Genomic DNA, 22042 nt, shown 5'->3' on the forward strand with positions numbered 1-22042 from the left:
AAGAATTTTGTTCCAGCATCTGTTTGTAGTTTTTGAGGGGTTGACACTTTCTGAAGATATTTTTAAAGGCATTGGTGACACTTGTACCACCTTTATCGCTTAGCGCTTCTGCAAAGGCATACTTTGGCAATAAATTTGTGACCAGTGATATATATCAAGCTCCATTATTATGTTTGGCTAGATCTTGAAGACTGATTATGTCTGCCTGCCATTCATAATCTAGCTGTGCTTTTTACTATGGGTGGTCTCCTCTTAAAAACGTCTCCTGGCTGGTTTGTGGAGTGAATACACCTCTTCTCCAAATAACCACATCTTCACCAGCGCTCTGTTAACTGCCACATCTTCAACTAGAGCCCATCTAAACAGAGCATTGGCACTTCCAAAACTTCCGACCCCACTTGCATCGTAATAAAGCTTCCGTAACCCTGCCCCTGAAATGATTTCATCCCATGCAGCCCATGCAATGAAAGAGTCTGTTTTTTTGTAAGGAGATTTTATTAAAAATAAAGAATATTAGCAACAAATAAACAGTGGCATGGTTTACAATTTCCTGGTACACGTCCTGGTGCTGTTGGACAGTCTGCAGGCTTTTCCACTATGTATACATAATACTACACATGCTACATACATTACTTTACTTTACTAGGGACCCTAAAGATAATTTGTCTCAGTGTTACAAGTTTTGGTATTTTTACAGCAATAAGCTCAACAGTTCTAGACAAGACTTCCCATTCACTCCGCCTTTCATTTTATACACTCAGGGTACTGATGGCATTCAAAGGATCGTACAATACAAAACCTTTATTTGTGAAATTTTTGTTGTTCAGAGGCTGTATGGCAAGATGTAAGCTGTTTGCTGGCGATAGTATTAACTCCTGCAAGCGCTATTTGTATGCGTTCTAGTATTCATCGGTCGTAGGTATCCACGCATTGACACACCAGCTGGCTATGCACATAGGGCTGTCACACTGCATGGTCATGGAAGGCTCACTGAGCTTCAGATGGCACAGCGTTACTGACTGTATTTCATCTATTATTTCTTTAAGCAACACATATATCAATCAAGCAATAGAAATGTATCCCGGGCGCAACTCAGAAGCATCTAGCGCTCCTTTCTGTAGGAGGGTTTTTGGTTGTTGCATAGACTGTTTAGGAGCTCCTTATATGTATCCTAGACACCCCAATAAAAGCTGGGTCACCTGATCTCCAACGGTTCCGGTTCACTGAATGCTGCCCCATAGCCCCAACCCCAACTGTAGGACCATGAACATGTGACTAACACGTGACCAGAGTGATCTCAGACCTCACTTGATCCCACACAGTCATGTGACACCACGCCTACAATGACAGCAGTTACAGGGATGGACCTCCAGGAGACTGAAAGTCCCAGTCAATGATAACATCACTTCCATGGATGGTACAACTGTTTCTTTTGCTTGATGTGTAAAGTTATCTCTCCCTTCTACTGATGACTAAGGAAGGACACCTATTAAGATTATTTTATGTGTCATTAGAGACATAATAATGATAATATGTATTTGCTTCTTTTCGTAGCATGTGGTAAACCCCTTCTGTAAATGTACTCTCCTTGAGGAGGAGGTGGATAACTTCAAAATACATTGAAGATATTGAGATTAAAGTTATCAATACATTCCTAAGGGAGTATGTTTTGACATGCGTTTATGTACAATGGAATCCATTTAAAAAAAATCAAGTAACCATTTTCGTTTGAAAAAAGTACATAATGGAAAATAATGATCGAATTGCAGTTGAATCTATTGGCGATTGATTATCTAATATATACACTATGGGCCATATGTATCAAGATACCAATTAGCGATTCTGTAATAGCGATTTTTAAGAAATCACTATTTCAGAATCGCTAATTGGTATGTATCAAGAAAATCGCAATTTTTTTGCGATTTCTTGATCTTCCTTAATTGCAAATTCGCAAATTGCAAATTCGCAATTAAGGAATACTTTCCCATTCATTTCTATGGGCCTCCTGGCCCATAGGAAGGAATGGGAATGTATTCTCAATTTGCGATTCGCAATTTGCTGATCGCAAATTGAGAATAATTTCAAGGGTGCAGGGGTGTCCAAAGGACACCCTGTTGCACCCCTGAAATAAGTACGGGTGCACATATGGTGCACATACATGCCCTGAGGGCATGTATGTGCGTCACATGGCACTTAGAAAAATGCTGAAATGTGCATTTTTAAAGCAAATCGCAACTTACCACCAACTAGAAGTTGGCGGTAATTTCCGATTCCTTAAGGGCATTTTGGAATTATTTTTGCCTTCGTACATTGCATTTAAGGAATCGCAAAATTTGCGATTCCTTAAATGCAATTGCAAAATAAGGAATCACAAATTTTGTGATTCCTTATTTTGCACCACATTTTTCTTAATACATTCCATTTACAAATTCGCATTCGCAAAGGCCGAAATTCTGCGAATTTCGGCCTTTGCGAATGTGCATTTGCTTGATACATATGACCCCAAATATTTAGAGGTTTGGTTGGGACCTTACATACTGCACCAGAAGAGTTAATCACATGATGTTAATTAAAAAGAAAGAATGAGCATATCAGACATGTAAAGCATTATCTGCAACCACTTTTGTTAAGTTGTAGATGCCATAAACAATAAAGTACCTCAGTCTTTGTAAGTGTGTTCTTTTCCATGCTCTTTTTGTTACTTCTTTATCATCAAATCCTCACAAGGACCGATACAAAACAAAAATGCAAGAGATCCCAGCATAACGCTTATGTTACAACCTGGATTTACGAGGAATGTGTTTTCCTGTTTAATGCAATATATAATCAGTCAATAACAACTTCATTTTATATCACTCAACAGGGGCGGATTCTATTAACTTTGATGGCCAAGGTGGATTGTCATACAGATTCAAGAACAAGAAAATGAAAACCTACAAAGATCTTATTACCCTGAAATTTAAAAGCTCAGAGAGTGAAGGTGTGATCATCCACGGAGAAGGCCAGCAAGGAGACTACATCACCTTGGAACTGAAAAAGGCAAAGTTAGTTCTACTTCTAAACCTAGGTAATTTGTTTAACTTACTATGAGAATTATAATGAGCATTTTGGATTTACCTGCTGTTATACAAGGTTAATGAAAGCAGTAGAGGTACGTATGATCTGCTAGGATAGAATGATGTACCACTCGTTCCTTGCCGAAAATGTATATGTTCGAAAAATACGGCTCACCACAAAGAAGACCTTTCACTGTGGCACAACCCTCTTGTGAGGACATTCCGCAATGTGAGTCACTCAACAGATAATGTTTTTCTTTAGCTTGTTATATTTACATACAGGGATAATCATTACCCAAAGCATTTTCCTAGTGAAAATCATTATATGTAATGCTTGGATAGATGAACCTACAGTTTTCCCACCAGAATCCAACGTTTGCTGTTGCAGAAGAGGCCAAAATGGTTCACCTGCAAATAAAGAAGGGCCCAGCTAAATGTCTGTAATTTGGTTCCATATAGCACACAATTGGATTTCTGAAGGGAACAGGGATGACTGTGAGTTACACATGTTCCGGAGCCTTTGAGGATTGGCCTGAGGTCCACCACAAAGATGCTTAGGGCTCCATTACGATGTCGCGGATCGCCACCGCCATGGTGGCGGTGGCGATCCGCCCGACAGAAATGCCCGCCCGCCACCCTTTTCCCCCGCCACATTACAATGGCGGGGGGGGGGACCACAATGGAGAGAAACACCGCCCTCCACTTTTCTGCCCCGGTCGCCTTGCGGCCGGGGCGGAAAACGAATAATATGGTGGCGGTGTCTAATAGACACCGCCAGACATATTAAGATGAGTGGTGTGCAGTGCCTTTCCGCGGCGGCGATGCCGCCATGGAAAGGCATGTGGTCTTCACTCTGGGGGCCCCCTGCGGCCCCCCAGAGTGAAGTACAGGTGGGGGGTGCACGTGGGGGGGTACCTGTAGTACCCCCCCTTCATTGTCATTTTCAAAGCCGCAGGCACCGCGCGGTGCCTGCCGCTTTGCATATGACAATGTTAAAGTGCATTTTCAGCATTGTGGCGGGCGGTGCAGAGAGCACCACCCGCCACAATGCTGAAAATACAGGATGTGCCCGCCACTGTGGCGGGCACATCCTAATGGCACCCCCGGGACCCCCGCCCTTATGGCGGGCGGTCGCGTTTTACGATGGGATGACGGGCGGGCAAAGTCCGCCCGTCATCCTAATGGAGCCCTAAATATCTGGATCTGTGTCAACTTTAGTTCGGGCCTTCAGACTCCTCCAGTACACCATAAAAGAGTAGCAGATAATCTTGCTGTCCTGTCACAATGCAACATCTCGGGTTCATGTTCAAACATAGCCAGTGCACACCTATGCAGCAGAATGCACTATTCTCTAGATAATTCACTCCAAAGTGGTCATTAACTGCCATTTGGGCACAACAGCTGCTGTAAGATGTGATTCATAATGCAGTGCTAAGCGAATTTGAGTACAAATTAGAGAAATCAAAACGTTATTTGTATTACAGCAAACATTTTGCCAGAGGCTGGAATATTAAATATACTAGTTTAAGAAGCATCAAATGTTATCAGCAGGGGAAAAAATACTAAACATACAGGATTGAATTAAGGCAGCCACAAGGGCAAAGATACGATCAAAAAAAGATAAAACATTACTTGGGAACCATTGTTGAAAGATGAAAGTGCAACATAGACTTCTAACGTCAAACTGAGATGAGAAAGAGTTGTATATGAGGTATAAGAACACATTGATTTAAGGACATTTGAATATTAATGAACAATTAGATATACTGACAGTGAAAAACACTGGTTTATGCTCACAGTTGAATGTGAAAAGCAGTAATGAAAGGAAATCAGATATTAGAAGTATGATAGAATTAAAAACCCCTAGACATGCAATAGTAACAACTTTGTTATAATTTCGGTGCTTCAGAGAACAGAAAATTCTCCAAACTTGAAGTGCGTTGCAGCCATGTGCAACTCAGTCTTGACCATTCAACCCATGGGAACAGTCCAGCCGGACCTGGCAGACCAGGCTTTTGTTGCCCTAAGTGGGAAGAGTATGCCCAGATGTGGTTCCTGTGCCAAGTATATCACTGGACTCGAGCTAACCTAGCTGATGAGGAATAATACTGCAAAACCGGTCAAAGGATGCTTCTTTTCCGGTCCAGGGAGGACCTGGCCTGGCAGTTTGGGATGGACTGTTCCCATGGGAAGCAGGGTCAAGACTGATTTGCATATGGCTGATTCCAAACTGGATTGGTGTGGTGAGAAAAAAAATTATGGATTACATCCAGATCTGTGACAGGGGGTAAATCACTGATTTGTTCAGCATTCCATCCATCATTTGTTATTTTTGCTTTGGTTGCACTAAATGGGAAGGGCATGCCCAGACATTGGTTCCGTGCTCACTTTGCCACTGGACTCAAGCTAGCCTGGCTGTTGAGAGGTGATACCCCGAAACCGGTGCCAGGATGCTTGCTTTCCGGTCCATGGAGCACCTGGATTGGCAGTTTGGGCTGGACTGTTTCCATGATGAGCAGGGTCAAGACTGATTTGCATATGGCTGGGTCCAAACTGGAGTGGTGTGGTGCAAAAAACCCCTATGGATTAAACACAGATGTTTGATTTGTTGTCCATAATTTGTTCTTTTTGCAGTTATATATTCATGGCACTCAATTTTATATCAAGAAGTTAAGGTCACTAAGAAACATGCCCTTCTTAAATAATACACAATGGAATTGGTCGTGCTTCACTCCTTTCGACTTTTAATTGGCATATAATCCACAAATCTGTGAACCCACTGAAGCTGCAGATTAACCAGTCCACCATGCTGTAATTGGCTGATCATCTGTAAGAAATTGGGTTATTGATTTAACCCCTTCACTGCGGCGGCTATTCCGCCGCAGTGCTAAGGGGGCGGGGCGGCCGCATGCTGGTGACGGAACCGCTCCATCACCAGTGTCGGTTGACCTGTGCTTGTGACGGACCAGTTCCGTCATGGCCCGCCCAGCTCAATAGAACGTCAGCGCAGGCGCGCCGAGCGGGCCATGACGGAACCGCTCCGTCATCAGCACAGCTCACCCGTAGCTGATAACGGAGCGGTTCCGTCATCAGCACTTAAGGGGTTAAAGAGGTGGAACCTCCCACTCAGGCAACAAACACAATCCTTGTCAGGTTTAACCACGTGTTTAAAATTGCTACTTAACTGGGTGGCCCAATAAGTGCTGCAGGCCCACTAGGACCATTTAATTTACAGGCCCTGGGTACATCTAGAGCCACTTTACTAGGGTCTTATAAGTACATTAAATGTGCCAATTAGGTGTAAGCCAAGTTCAACATGTTTAATGGTGAGAACACAATCACTTTAGCACTGATTAGCAGTGATAAGGTTCACAAGAGTCCTTAAGCCAACCCAAATTAAATTAAAATAATAGGAGTGAAGAAGATGAAAACATTGGGGTGACCCTGTAGAGAGAGCCAAGACCAACAATACTCATTACATTGCACCAGATTGTATTAGCAGACAACTGTGAGAATCACTCTCCTGTGGCTCTGGCTCCCTCTGAGTGGAGGGGGAGGGGCAGTTTCTCTAAAAGTAGAAGTGAGCCTTGCTGTGTTTGTGAATTGTTTATTAGGCAATGATCTGGATCACACTGTCTGGACACCCTGTTGCACCCCTGAAATAAGTATGGGTGCACATATGGTGCACATACATGCCCTGAGGGCATGTATGTGCATCGCATGGCACTTAGAAAAATGCTGAAATGTGCATTTTTAAAGGAAATCGCAACTTACCACCAACTAGAAGTTGGTGGTAATTTCCGATTCCTTAAGGGCATTTAATTTTTTTTGCCTTCATACATTGCATTTAAGGAATCGCAAAATTTGCGATTCCTTAAATGTAATTGCAAAATAAGGAATCGAAAATTTTGTGATTCCTTATTTTGCACCAAATTTTTCTTAATACATTCCATTTAGCAAATTCGCATTCGCAAACGCCTTTGCGAATGTGAATTTGCTTGATACATGAGTCCTTAAGCCAACACAAATTAAATTAAAATAATAGAAGTGAAGAATATGAAAACATTTGGGTGACCCTGTAGAGAGAGCCAAGACCAACAATACTCATTACATTGCACCAGATTGTATTAGCAGACAACTGTGAGAGTCACTCTCCTGTGGCTCTGGTTCCCTCTGAGTGGAAGGGGGAGGGGCAGTTTCTCTAAAAGTAGAAGTGAGCCTTGCTGTGTTTGTGAATTGTTTATTAGGCAATGATCTGGATCACACTGTCTGGAAAACAGTGGAGCTTGGGTCACACTCGGAGACGTTAGGGTTGCCTGAATGGGTGTTCATGATCACATGGTCCATGACTGCCCAAGAAGTGAGTCAAGGACACCTGGAAAAATGGGTTTTGGTGAATAGCAGGTGGGGACAAGCTCCCAAGAACCCGTTTCCCCCTAGATCCAGTCAGCTATGTGCTGGGTCTCCAAAATTAGATTCAGCACTTTTGTAAAAAAGCCACTGCCAATCTAGAAGCCAGCCAGGATGTAATGAAGCCTTGGTATGACCAGAAGGCAAAAAGTGTGGGTCATGGGGCCGATGGAGCCCAGGACCCCCGAGGATGGCTGGTCTTGTCCCTACAAGGTGAAGGAGAGAAAGGGGTTGTCACCTTCCTGGTGGACCTCAAGATCTCTATGACCCCCTTAAGGGTACTCCATATAAACTTGCTCCAGCCCCACTATATGAGGTCTGAATTCACTATTCTCTTAGTGACAGATGATGGAGTGGAATAGGAGAGTGAACCTCTCCCCTTCTCCCTTTCTTTCAAGGAGCAGGATTGGTTGATGAAGGATGTCAACCTCTCCCACACCCTCACCCTAGAATAGCACAGGGACTGCCACCAGTTGCTGGGGCAGCATGCTGCTCTGTTCGCCCTCACCTCTGGGCTTACACATCTATGTACCCATAAAATAGATTCTGGACCAACTTATCTGTAAAGATCAACATTTACAGACTATCAGACAAGGCGAGGGCCAGCGTCAAGCTGGAGTTATCCAAGAAGATTGTTTTGGGGGTTGTTGAGTACTTTAATAATCCCTGGTTCAGCCCAGTGATGCTGCTATCCATAGGCACCCCACCGGGTGCCACTGCAGAAGTCAGGCTATGTGTAGATTATAGGGAGCTAATTTCAGTTACCAAAACTGATGCTAACCCCATCCACCGCGATGGTGAGCTCATTGACAGACTGGGAGCTGCCAAGTTCGTGAGTACCTTTGACTTGACGTCAGGGTACTGGCAGAGTAGCATGACTGAAGGGGCAAAAGAGAGGCCTGTATTTTCTAGCCCAGCGTGCCAGTTCCAAATCAGGGTGATAGAGACTATCCTAGAGACCATCCGTGGATGAGAGCCTCAGACTGAAGTAAGGGCCTTCCTGGGCCTCTCTGGATATTTTAGGAGGTTTATCAATGGACATGGAGCCATTGTTGCCCCTTGACTGAGCTGACTTCCAAGAAGCAGCCCACGAAGGAGATCTAGACATATGCTTCCAGACAGCCTTTGACACCCTCAAGGAGGTCATGTGCATGCCACCTGTGGTCAAGGCCCCTGACTTCTCTTGGTAATTAATAGACCAGACTGATGCTTCAGAACAAGTCATAGAAGCAGTACTGTCACAGTAAAATGAGGAGGGCCTAGACCAACCTTTAGTCTTCATCATTTGGAGGTTACTTCCCAGGGAACAGAAGGGGACTGCTGTTGAGCAAGAAACATTTTCTGTGGTCTGGGCACTGAAGAATCTGAGACTATACCTGTTTGGGGCTCACTTCTGGGTTCAGACAGACCACAGAGCCCTCAGATGGTTCAGGCAGAAGAGCAATGAGAATCCCAAATTATTGTGGTTGTTCAGCTCCATTGAGGGGATAGACTTTACGATAGAAAACCACCCTGAAACTGACCACGCCAATGCTGATGGTATTTCCAGGTTCTTCCGCCTTAGAGATGAGAACTCCCATGAGGTGGGTAGTTCTCTCTACTTTCAGCTGGGGTGAAACACATGTTATACCCGGTATCCTTGGAATTGCTTTCCACCAAACATTGTGCCTTCCATCCTCCCATTTTGCTGAATTAGTTTTTGTTGGCCGTCGGACTGTGCACATTTCACCACTGCTAACCAGTGCTTAAGTGCTGGTGCTCACTCCTCTAAACATGGTTAAATTGTCTTGCAAGCAGTTGACACATTTAATTTACTTGTAAGTCCATAGTAAAGTGTTACTACATATACCTCGGCCATGTAAATAAAATGCTACTAGTGGGCCCTACAGTACTTATCGTGCCACCCACTTTAGAAGTCTTTTTAAACATGTTTCAGGTCCACCATTGGAGCTTGAAATGCAGGTTTAAGCTGCCATTTGGACCTGGCAAAATAAACCTTTTGCCAGGCCTCAAACACACTTTTTTAATACATATGCATCCCTAGGTTAGGCCCTAAACAGACCACAATGCAGGGTGCATTGTATTTAAAAAGTTGATTGTGTATTTCTTATTTTTTTCTTGTCCTGGTAGTAAAAAACTTCTAATTTGCTTGGATAAAATTGTATTACCTTATTGCATTTAGTAAGTAATAATGTTTGTTTGAAAATGGGGAGAAATATCAGTTTTGGTGTCCAAGGTATTGCAATGTAAAATCCTCTTTAATGATAAAGTTGGATTTTAAGTCACAATTTTGAAGAAATCATTGGCATAAACATTTGATTCCTGCAACCTCTTTCCTGGGTTACATGAATAGGTGTAGTTGGCAGTTAACCTTTTTGTATTCCTCCCAGACAGGAATACAAAAGGTGGACTAAGTGTTGGCAGGGTGGGGCAACCTGACAAAATGGGTTGCCCTGAAACTATCACCTACCAGTCTTTTTTCACCCCAGAATCCCTGGGTCCAAGGCAGGGATGAAGAAAAGTTAAGATTCCTCTATGGGGGTAAAACTCCAGATGCTTCTTTCAATTCAAAGCTGATGTCAGGTATAGAAATAGAACCGTCAGACCCACTCTTCAGAACACTTCTGGACCTGTGGATACTACAGAAGAAGTACTACTCTGCTGCTTGAGACCTGTCCTGCTGCCTGTGAAGAAAGACTGTACCTGCTCCCTTCATTACAGGCTAACTGAGTGACTCCAAGGGGCAGTTGGCTGACCTCCAGTCTAGGCTACAGGTACACGAGAAGCTCCAGAGGCCTTCCTGCAACTGCCCAGCTAACCTGCTGCAACTGCACCTTCGATTGGAACTGCCTGAGCCTTGCTGGCCTCTGCAAGATTTAGTCAATGAGCCCCAAGTGGTCCCTCCCCAGGTCCTGGGCCCTTGGTTGACATCAGAGTGCACTCCTCCAAAACAAAGTTGAAATCCTGACGTTTTGGGCTTTTTGCAACTCTGAGCATGTTAGTTCACACCACAACTGTTTGCGCTACATCGACTGACAGCGATGACCGGCAACACAAGATCTTCACTTCGTGATACAGCCTTAACAGCCTGTGGTGACTGGCAATGCTAAGCTCCAGCAATGACCATCTGCGACGTCCAAGAGAACCTTCTTGCTACAGTGATGACCACCCGAAATATTCCGTCTGCTCTGCGCGCTACAGTGACAACCATCTGTTATGTTATGTTATGTTATGTTATGTTATGTTATGTTATGTTAGCTGTTTTTGTACCGCGCACAGCTGCCCCAGCAAAGGGGCGTCCTGGCGCCAAGAAAGGTATACACAACATCGCAATAAAACCGCAGGATCAGAGATTTTTATTAAAAAGAAAGGTTTTAATAGCACGTCTGAACTGGAATAAGTCTTCCAGTGCTCGAATTTCAGCAGGAAGAGAGTTCCACAGTTTTGCGGCTATTACTCGGAAGGAGCGGCCGCCAGTCCTACTCAACAAGAAACGTGGGACAACAGACAGGTTCTGACCCATTGATCTCAAGGATCGAGAAGGGACATAAGGGGTCAGTAGATTCCTCAGTATAGGGGGGGCCGTGCCTTTTAAAATTTTAAAAGCCAGGCAAAGCACCTTAAACTCGATCCTCCGAGCAACACTGGCACTATGTCTGCTCCTCGGTGCATCCTCCTCTGTGAACCGGACTGGCAAACTTTAAAAAGGTACATTTGTCATTAGGACTAACCTGCTCCCTGTATTTGGCCCATGATCCATTGTTATTTTCCCTTAGTCTAGCACAACCAGATAACCGCTAGTCAAGCTTTTTGCTTTTAGGTGCTATACTTACCTAAATCTTTGAAATTGTATATCTCCAGTTCTAAGGTTTGGATTTTCATTGTTTTAGTGTCAAATAATTTCTGAAGTTATTCTCTATTATTCTAAATTGGTGTGGAATTTTTCTTGTGTTGTTAACTCTGAATCCCAGACTTTGAGATGTTAACTTTTTCAGGTGGACTAACCTGGTCACTGTATCCGGCACGCATTCCATTGGAGTCAGTCTGAACTTGAGGCTTTGTCCAGGTCTAGTGCGACCAGATACGAACAATTATTGCTTTCTGCCTCTAGGCGCTATTTTAACTTAAACATTTCTCCAGTTCGCTTGTTGGATTTTGGTCTCATTTTATCTATTACATTTTACACTATTTTTCTAAACTGATGTGGGATATTTCTTGTGTTGTATTTTCACTTTATTACTGTTTGTGTGCTTCATAAATATTTTAGACATTGCCTCTAAGTTAACTCTGACTATTTTTGTGCCAAGCTACAAGAGGGTTAAGCACTGGTTAATTTAGTGACTTTTGTTGATCACCCTGACAATGATTTTGTTTGGTGCTTGTGTAGAGCCTCACACACTCTCCAAAGCCACCAAACAGAAAACTCTAATTGTTCACATCCTTCAATAAAGATTGAAGATCCTCCCTGGTATCTGCCAGTGCTGTTTCAGTACCATGTCTATGGTTGACTCTGGATTGGCATTCACAAACTGGCAGAGTTGTTTTTCTCTTTTTGCATACCAAGCTTGGAGCAGTAATACAGGGCGGCAGTCGTATAAATCTTCTAAATCCAGCACCTCTGCTCCATATCAGAGGCTCATGGGATACTTTCCCCTGTGGCCCCCTGCTTCAGAGCGTGGTGCACCTCGGCGGCACGACCACCGCCCTGTATTACTGCTCCAAGCTTGGTATCGTCGTGCGAGGTGCACTCAACGAGAGGGGAAGAGCTCCAAGCCTCCAAGCCTCAGCTCCACTAAACAGGTAAAAAGGCTCAGGCCAGCTGTTCCCTTTTCACAGTCCTGCTACCATCGTAGCCTTATGCATTTCGAATACTTTTTTCATCAGAGGCTGATGGTGAAGGAAAGCAACGTGCAGTATCCAACCACAGTCCCTTTTCAAGCGTGAGCTTATATATATATATATATATATATATATATATCAAGATCCACAATCCTGAAGCGCCGAGGAAACCAGACGGACACAGCCAGGTACAGACCACACGACCAAGGATTCAAAAGAGATAGTGTGCTTTTATTCCATCAATGGGGATGGCAGCATGACGCGTTTCGTCCGGGAAATATATATATATATATATATATATATCAAAACAAAACCCTTTCAGGCATAGAGTGATGCATAAATTATGCAAAAAGAAGGAGAGAACTCTGGATAGTTCTCCAGTTTAGGTGGAAAGCAGCTCCTGTTAGAGCACTCTCAACATCAGCGACACTCTAGATCTGCTCACCTCAAATGTCTGTTTTTCTATCAAAGTTTTTAAGCATAGGATTAGCACAGTGCTATCCACGCCGAGATAGTAAATGACAAAGTCTTTTGCTATTCATACAGCAAAGCCTTTAAGCATAGGACTAGTACAGTGCTGTCCTTGCCGAGCTGTATAATGACATACGCCATTTATCACTCCAGGCACAAGGTTACAGCATTGAATTGGTAAAATACCAACCCAAGCCAACCTGAAATGAGTAAAAGCAACCCCTGACACAGTGTTTCACTCTAATTAGAGCTCTTCAGAGAGGTATAGCTTTGTCCAGACACAAGGGAGCACCCAGGATTAAGTCACAACAAAACCCTTTCAGGCTTAGAGTATATATATGTGTGTGTGCAGTGGACATGGTGAGCAAGAAGATGCTAGAAAATTAATAATACTATGAGTTTTATGTCCTGTGAGTGAGTGGCACATGACACACTGCACTGCAACTGGCCTATCCTTCCGCACTCCACCCCTAAAGTAACAGCAGTCAGCAATCAGCAAGGGTAGCTACTCATAATAGACCTATTCTTGGCATTGAACCATCTCCAGCAGTGGCACTGACCTATTTCCCTTTGTCGGTTCAAAAGAGAGCAAGCTGCCAGTTGGTCAATGGGTGGAACATATTTCGCACCAGGCTTGTTTTACCATGGCTTGGAAACTTCTTTCTTTTCAGAATCTTCTTTTTGTCTTTAGGAAGGCCTTGGTGATGCCACTAGCCCATCTGGCACAGAGAAAACCAGCCCTTTATCACCTTAAAATGTCATGTGATTATCGAGGCCTAGATGTCTATGGAGCCTGCATGAAGCCAGTGCTGTAATCTGCCTGGTACCAATCTTGCAGGGTGAGGTGCTCTGAATGCAGGGCTATGTTCCAGCAAAGTGATGTTTTGCAATTCTCATAGGCATGCTTATTGTGCGGTTAATAAAAACATTTCCATATAAGACAGGTATATAAATACTAAGAACTGTTAAAAAGGTTTTAGTTGGGCCATAACAAGGCAAATTAAAACCAGCCGTCTTCACGTCGTGGGAATCCTGAAGCGTAACAGCCGTGTGGAAGTTTGCGCAGTTCAATGCTCGAGTTTACAAGGTGGGACGGAAAGTCAGCGAATGTCTTGTGTCGTACTTGATGGATGGTTTCAAACAGTCTAATTCCGGAGAGTGAGTTGAGGGGCTGGATGACCAGTTCCCCTACTCCAGCCTGGCCCAGTGCATTCCGTTAGTTCAAGACTCTTGCCAGCACTAGCATGCACTCCCCCATATGCCCCACTACCCTACTAATGATTGAAGATTTTCGACCAGGTACAATTGTGAGGAAGCAACATCAGCCCCTCCAGCACGCGCACATCTCTGCGTTTGATACCTGGGCAAATAAAGCAGGTGGATAAGTCTCATATGGCATCCGTGTCTATAGTGGTCAACCACTAAGATATACATGCATTTTAAAATAGTAAAACACATATATCAATAAGGAAACGGGACAAGCTGCGCGGTTGTACATTAAGAGCCTACTTGAACATGGGACTTGTTGATGCTCCAACAGATTTCAAGGATATGAGAGTGATTTATCTAAACCCTAAAGAGCTATTTGTGCTCAGTTATGAAAACTTAAATGGATGACAAAAGTGTTCCACATTTGCAAGGCTCAGATTTTTGGTACTTGTCGAGATTAATGTCTTAAAAATAAGAATCGTTTTAAATCCCTTGTATAATTATAGATATGTTCCTTATAATACCCCAAAGTGGTAGCATAGAGAGTTAAAACATCGCATCCATTACTTAGTATGCCAGACTCACGTTGCCAGAATGGCTTCACCGGGGCACCACTCCTATGAAGAAGTTAAGATGAGGTCTCATTATTACATGCAATAGTCTCAGGTGGCTCAATTAGCTAATATACACCTTGCATGCAGACCACTGGAGGTCATGGAAGTGGGCATAAATATTAAACACCCATCTCACCTGCCCAAAAGGCTGGCCTTTCTCTCGCTCTTAATTCAAGACGAATATTCAAAAATACAAGAAAGAGAAACCAAAAGTGGAAAAACAGACTTTCATTATTCGACGTGTGTCTTATCCTACCTACTCCTGCCAACAGTGAGGGCTTTACCAGGTAAGCTAATGTTAGAGGAATCAGGACAGTACCGATGGGATGGGTGCAGGGCAGCTATAAACATATGAATTAACTGCAGGTAAGAAAACCAACAGGAGTAAAAGAGACCTTCGTTATTAGACACATACACTAACAACCCCTGGCAATTGTGATAACTTTACAGGACAGAGGAGTGTTAATTGAAATCGTAGAAATCTAGATGGGATTAAAGTAGTGTTTGCTTCTTCTCTAGTATATTTTTGCACAAAATATAATTGTATGCAGTAAACCAAGTCACCTGCAGAGGAGTTAATGGGATCACACATGACTCTGATTAGATGTGTTTCCGCTTGGTGAACACACGATCTGGGGAACCCAGCAAATATTTTTTTTTATGAGCAAAACTAAACCTCACTGAACAAATGTAATACAATCATAAATAAGTTTGCTGCAGCAAATATTAGTCTGTACTAAATAAATATCAGTGCTTTATTGAATGATTGTAAATCTGACTGATACTCTGTTCATATAATTTTTTTCAAACAAGGGGTACCAGGCCACCAATTTCAGTACTGCTAATTAATACTGCAGATTCGAAATATAACGCAAAAAATCATTGTACTTTACTTTCATATTTGTATTGATTCAACTTCATTTCAAACAACTGTTCATTACTCTTGATGCATAGGAGGAATGCACATTTCATTCAGTATATTGTGCGAATCAAAATTGTATGAAAAACATTTTACAAAAACATATTATAATCAAAAAAAAGACAAAACACTGTCGTATTTGCATTGCGGGGAATGAGATTTTGATACCTTTTCTGATCACCTAGATACCTATCTCATTCTTCCAATTTTGGATCGATTATTATCTGTCATTGAGTAAAAGGCAAACCCACATAGGTAGGTTAAATCAACCCCATAGACTGACACAACTCTGAAGAACCACTTACGACTGATAAAGTTTAAAAGTTTAATATAAAATCAGAATCAATTGCATATACAATCCTCTCAGGATAAGATTCAACAAGTATACAGGAACTAAAAGGAACATAAATTCCCTAAAGAATCTAAGTCTACAAAAGAAAACGATTAAAATCAATACCAGAATCAGCAAATTGAAAAGCATAGACACAAAGTGGCTCTGTTGCGTCATCTACAAAAAGAGAATAAACAAATTAAATCTGTCCCTACTCTATGCTAGATGACATCCCTACTAGCAAGTCCTTTTACCTAAAAAGGTGTCAGCAGTTTGACTTCCAAAAGAAGTTCAAACTCTCTTAGCCTCTAATGGTAACCTATGTCGAGAAGCAGTACCCTCTCTGCCTACCCATCCGCTCTCTAAGGGTCCTCGGCCTACTGCTCTCTTGCGCTCTGCTCTTTCTCTCTTCTGTTCTGCGCTTTGTCTTCAGGCCATCTGCTCTGAGCTCTTGCGCTGCTCTTCTCTGATCTTCTGTTCTGCGCTAACTTCTCCCCTGGGTACTGTCCCTAAATACACAATCACAGTATGGGTGGAACGCCCCTTTGACGCCCACCACGTACACATTTCACATGATCTCATTCTAGTTCTTTCCATAGCTTCGTCTCTTCGCGTCGTCCGTTAAGTTGACCTTGCTTCTTAGGCGCCATCTTCGTCTTCGTGCTGGTAACCTCATGACATTCCAGTTGACACTTTCAGAGCAAAGTCTATCACCTCGGCAGAGTTCTATTCATTACATTTGTGATCATAACCTCGCTTGGTCCTGTGAACAGTCACTTCTAAACAAGACCCCAAATTCCAAGCGTCTCTTATCTCATTAGGCCATAAACTTCGTCCAGCATTGTCACTCTAAATTTAACAAGACCTTTGACTCTTGTCTCGCACGTTCAGATCAAAGCTATCCCTATTCCTGTGAGCCCACTAAATTACATGCAGTGGACTACACTCCTGCGAACCCTTGGTCAGTTAGGTTAAAATCACACATGACCACACTATGCTAACATTTCTACAAACTCTTCTACACAGTATGACTTTTCACACACATATATATAATCGAATTAGCAAATCATTGATTATACTTGAATCCATGTTACATAAAATACAACGTTATACTCTCATTCTTATACAGTGCTATATAGTCTGCACATTTCTTCACTTTACATTTCGTAACGTTTCTCCGCTTTATAATTACATACGTACATCTATTCAGCACGTTCTACTGTTCTTAAGCATTTCTACACATTTCTATATTAGCCCATCCTATATGTATACGGGCCTTTCTAATACTAATGTATTCTAGTGTAAATACAAGTACATTTCCTATTACATTGGTTACATCGGCTAACTTTACGCTACAAGTGCTACGTTTATGCGATATGCTTGTAAATATGGTACAGATATACTTTTCATTCAAATTGCGCTCTCTCAGTTCCCCCCTTTGATGACCTCTAGGGGTCATCACTAACACCTCAATTTGAATGACACCTTACACAGAACTAGTTACAAGACTCCCTCTTTTTATTGTTTCGAGAGCTCTCAAACTTTTATACTGTTGATCTTGTAAAGCAGATAATCTCCTTTCTTGCTCTCTCATGGACCTTTGTAACCGGTCCATGGTACCCAACAATATAATTATGCAAATCAATATTATTAAGACAGGTTTCAATATATACCACACAACACTTTTACCTAGATTGGCAAACCAATCTCCAACCTTACCCATTCCATGACCTACTTTTTCCCAAACATTCACTTTTATTAAATCTTCGATTTCTTGATGTATCTCTGTAATGTTCTGTATGACTTTCTCAAGTGGTTTTGAATTGTCTGGAATGTAAGTACAACATTCTTGGACCTTCAGAGCCTTGCAGACTCCGCCCTCTTTCGCTAGCAGAACATCTAAAGCAAGACGGTTCTGAAGAACCATTGCTCTAATCGACTGCATCTCTCCCTCTACTAGCATCAATGACCTTGCAGTACTTGCAGACAATCTATCCACAACTGTAGCTAGTCTCCTGATCTTAACATCGTTAAGTACCAAACCTAAAATAGGAAACATTGCTCCAAATATGTCTCCAACTACTTCAGCATCTCCTACTTCTCTTTTCGCTCTTATCGAAGCCTTTCCTTCTATAATCTCTAAATCCTTTGCATGATATATTTTGGGGAAGACAATTGCCAAATAACACGAACCATACCAATTGTCAGGCAGTTTTACATAGGCATTTCTTCCACATACAAAATATACATTAGGAATCGCTTGCATCTCTTCCATAAAATCTTTCGTATAATACTCTAACCTAAAAGCATGTTCACAATTAACTTCACCTACAAATACACTCTCATAATATGTCTTGCTTCGAGTTAAACATAACTTTCCTTTCTGCGTTCTATCCAAAGCTATTGGACCATTACTACCTTTCTTTTTATGTGCCTTTTCTTCTTCGGTCCAATCTGTTTTCCACTGTCCTGACATCTTCAGAATCTTCTGCCTCCTGTATCTGTCATCTACTTGTCCAATGAATCTTTTCTCTACCTCTGACACTTTGCAAGTCAGATTATTTCTGCGTGCATATGAAGTATCTAGTGTATCCCAAGGAAGAAAGAATTTTGCCAATCTATCTTCCTTTTTATAATAGTCCCACTTATTCATTTGTTTATAATTCGGGACTTCAGGCAGTACCGAATCATAATTTGAAAAGTAGTACTCAAACCCTTCTCTACCATAAAATATACTAAGCAATAAACTACATGTTATCCCATATGTCAGTGGGAGATGATGATATCTGATGCCTTCATCTACGGAAGCCGGCAATTGCATACAAACATAACAGTCTTTGGCCTCCATGGCATCGATATACTCATACAATAGTTTGGCATATGCGTTTGATCTAAAATTTCCCTGTGACTCGTCTACGTGTAACCTACGAGCTTCATTTGCCAGTAACGCCTTTTCACGGATTACATTGCTCTCCTCCTTCTTCCCAACAAGAGCAGGTTTCAAAGTCGTTACAGGCTTTACATCTGTTGTCTCCTTTACGCTTATATGTCCTACTATGTATGATATGGTAACTACTGTAATAATGAGAAAAATTACTACTGCTATTAGTGTACCTATTATGCATTTGGCTTTTCGGTTTGGGTTGCCATTCTCCATGTTATCAAACAATGTAGCTCTTTCTTTTTCGAAGAAAAGTTTTCTTTTTCAAGTCTTTATTGCTTTATATTTTTTTCCTCAGTCTGTGAAGCGCTCTTAACCAACAAAAGTCTCTTTTTCACAACAATGTCTTTTTATCTTTAGCAACAGACAACCCTAACCCTTCTCCGTCCTCTAAATGTAATCCCTAATTTTATTCTTCTTTCCACTCGGCGCTAGGTTATCTTCTTCTTCATAGCTCAAACACAAAAGTCTTTATGCATCTACAATGATTCTCGTACCTGCAGCTCTAATAACATGTTCCAATAGTTCTAAACGAATGACTTTTTCTTCTTGTGCTGGTATTTGATGACCAAAAGTTGGAAAGTCTAATCGATTTAGCACTAGGTCTTTGATCCGACTTAGGTAAAGGGGAATGGGAAGTGTGAAAGTCAGTAACCCCTCAGTCTCGATTCCAGGCGTCAACATCCATATCTCCACTGCCACAATCGGATCGAGATTGATCACCTGCACTTCTCTCACTCTCCCAGATCTCTGTCCCCAAGACATCTGCTAGATAAGTCCACTCTGGGGTGGCGTACCTTCTGCAGGGCACACGTACCCTCCTGGATCTTCTCGGACTCTCAGAATCTGAATCCGTAGCTTCTTCGTCTAGATCTGAATCTTCAGCGATTGGGACAAGGGTGCTCTCTGGATTTGCTTTCAAGCTTGACCTTCTCCTTCTTTCCGGCCAACTAGCTTCTCCATTCCTTGTCCTCCTGCTCCTTGTTCTTGGACTCGTCTCTTGATCACTTATAGCTTGTTCGATGTCTGACTCGAACTCCCAGCTACTTTCCTCTTCTGAGACAGTTTTGGTCTCACTGGTGTCTTGACCGTCATCAGCCTGTTCCGACACAGGCTCAGCCTCTTCAATCACCTCTACAGCTTGACTTTCCCTCTCTGTGGCTTCTCCGCTTTCTGCTGGATTTTCATCCGAGAGAGGAGCTGTTTCTTCCAGAGGTGCTGGAACTCTTCGGGTGTGTGAGGCGTGTATCCAGTTGGGCAAGCCTCCACACTTTACTGCAGTGTTCGTAACTAGTATGACTTGGAATGGTCCACGCCAGCGCACGTCTAGACAGTTCTTCCTGACATGCTTCTTCACCAGGACCCAGTCCCCTGGACACAGGTCATGGCACAGATCTTGTGCTGATGGAACCTCTGCAGCCTGGACCTGGAGGGACACAGAATGAATGGCATCAGATAGTCCCTTGCAGTAGTCCAAGATCAAATCGTCTGTGATGTTCAACAATGCTGCAGTCGGAACCGATGGCAGTCTCATAGCTCTCCCCATTAGCACCCCGTGTGGAGAGAGACCTGTTCTTCTATCTGGTGTGCTACGTATGCTCATAAGAACCAATGGAAGTGCATCAGGCCAACTCAGGGATGTCGATGAACAAACTTTGGCAAGTCTGGACTTTATTGTGCTGTTGATTTGTTCTACAATCCCGAAGCTTCTGGTCGATAACTACAATGGAGCTTCTGGTCTATGCTCAAGGCTGAACATAGCATCTTCACTATTTCGCTGTTGAAGTGAGTTCCTCTGTCCGATTCCAAAGAGGCTGGCACCCCAAACCTCGGTATTATCTCTCTAAGCAACAATTTTGCTACTGTGAGTGTATCGCACCTACGTGTAGGATAAGCTTCAACCCATCTGGAAAATATACAGACAATCACTAAGACGTATCTGAGTCGATTGCACTTAGGCATTTCAATAAAATCCAGCTGCATTCTATTGAAAGGCCCCCCAGACCTCCCTATGTGACTCAATGTGACTGGTGTTTTCTTTCCTACGTTTAGTTGCTGACAGATCGCACAACGCTGACATACTGCTTCTGCCGCTACTCTAAACTTCAGATTATACCACGTTTGTCTGAATACTCTCACCATAGCATCTCTACCTATGTGTGCTGGTCCATGCAATCTCCTTGCCATTGGACTAACAAGTTCGTTTGGTAAAACTGCTCTCCCATCTGCAGAAATCCAAAAATTCATCTCACTTTTGGTACAACCTGCTGTCTCCCATGCCTTTTTCTCAAAATCAGGCGCATTCTCCTGAACACACTTCAATTCATCCCACGTATCTACAGTGTCTAACAACATAGTCAAATCAGTTCTTTCCTGTATTCCCCCCACTTCTACATTGGTGTGAGAATACCCCTGTTCCGCACAGTAACGTGCGACTTCATCTGCGTATCGGTTACCCTGCGACACAAAATCTGTATTTTTCGTGTGCGCGGCGCATTTGACAACCGCAATAGCTGTTGGTCCTTGTAATGCTTCTAACAATAATCTCACGAATTCTCCATTCCTAATAGGAGAACCCGAGGAGGTCATGTAACCTCTTTGAGACCACAACTGCCTGTAGTCGTGAACTACCCCGAAACCATACTGGCTATCGGTGTATATGGTGACTCGAATTTTGTTGCCTGCCAAACAGGCACGGGTCAAAGCAATGATTTCAGCTACCTGAGCGGAATGTACTCCTTCCAGGCAGGCGGCTTCCACTACTCCGGTTATTGTACAAACTGCATATGCTGCTCTCAGCTGACCGATATCGTCTCTTACGCATGAACCATCAACAAAGAATATTTCATCGGGGTCAGTCAATGGCTCATCTACGATATCTGGTCTCGGTTTGGTGCATAGTTCAGTCACATCAAGGCAGTCATGATCTGTACAAATTTCATCATCAATATCATTTGGAAGTGGCATCAAAGTGGCAGGATTCAAAACAGAGCATCTCTTTAGGGTCACATTCTCAGCAGCCAATATGACCTGCTCGTAGCGTGTGAGCCTGCTATTCGTCAGATGCTGAGTCTTGGTCCTGGTCATTAACAATTCCACAGAATGCGGTACGTACACCACTAACTGATGTCCCATAACCACATTTTCACACCTTTCAATGCTGACACCCATTGCAGCAACGGATTTGAGACATCCGGGCAACGCTGCGGCTACTGGATCTAATGTAGCCGAAAAATACGCAATTGGCCTACG

The 22042-nt window shown here is 42.8% G+C and overlaps 1 protein-coding gene across 1 annotated transcript in view; it reads left to right on the forward strand.

Moving 5' to 3' along the window:
- The window catches only part of CNTNAP2 (contactin associated protein 2), a 2542823-nt gene that overhangs the window by 1248462 nt on the left and 1272319 nt on the right, over positions 1-22042 (forward strand). Inside the window, exon 5 of the mRNA XM_086939829.1 lies at positions 2864-3067. Within this exon, the coding sequence (XP_086795955.1) occupies positions 2864-3067 (204 nt within the window). The remainder of the gene's footprint in view (positions 1-2863; positions 3068-22042) is intronic.

Source organism: Lissotriton vulgaris, chromosome 10, assembly GCF_964263255.1.
Source record: "Lissotriton vulgaris chromosome 10, aLisVul1.2, whole genome shotgun sequence".
Lineage (NCBI taxonomy): Eukaryota > Metazoa > Chordata > Amphibia > Caudata > Salamandridae > Lissotriton > Lissotriton vulgaris.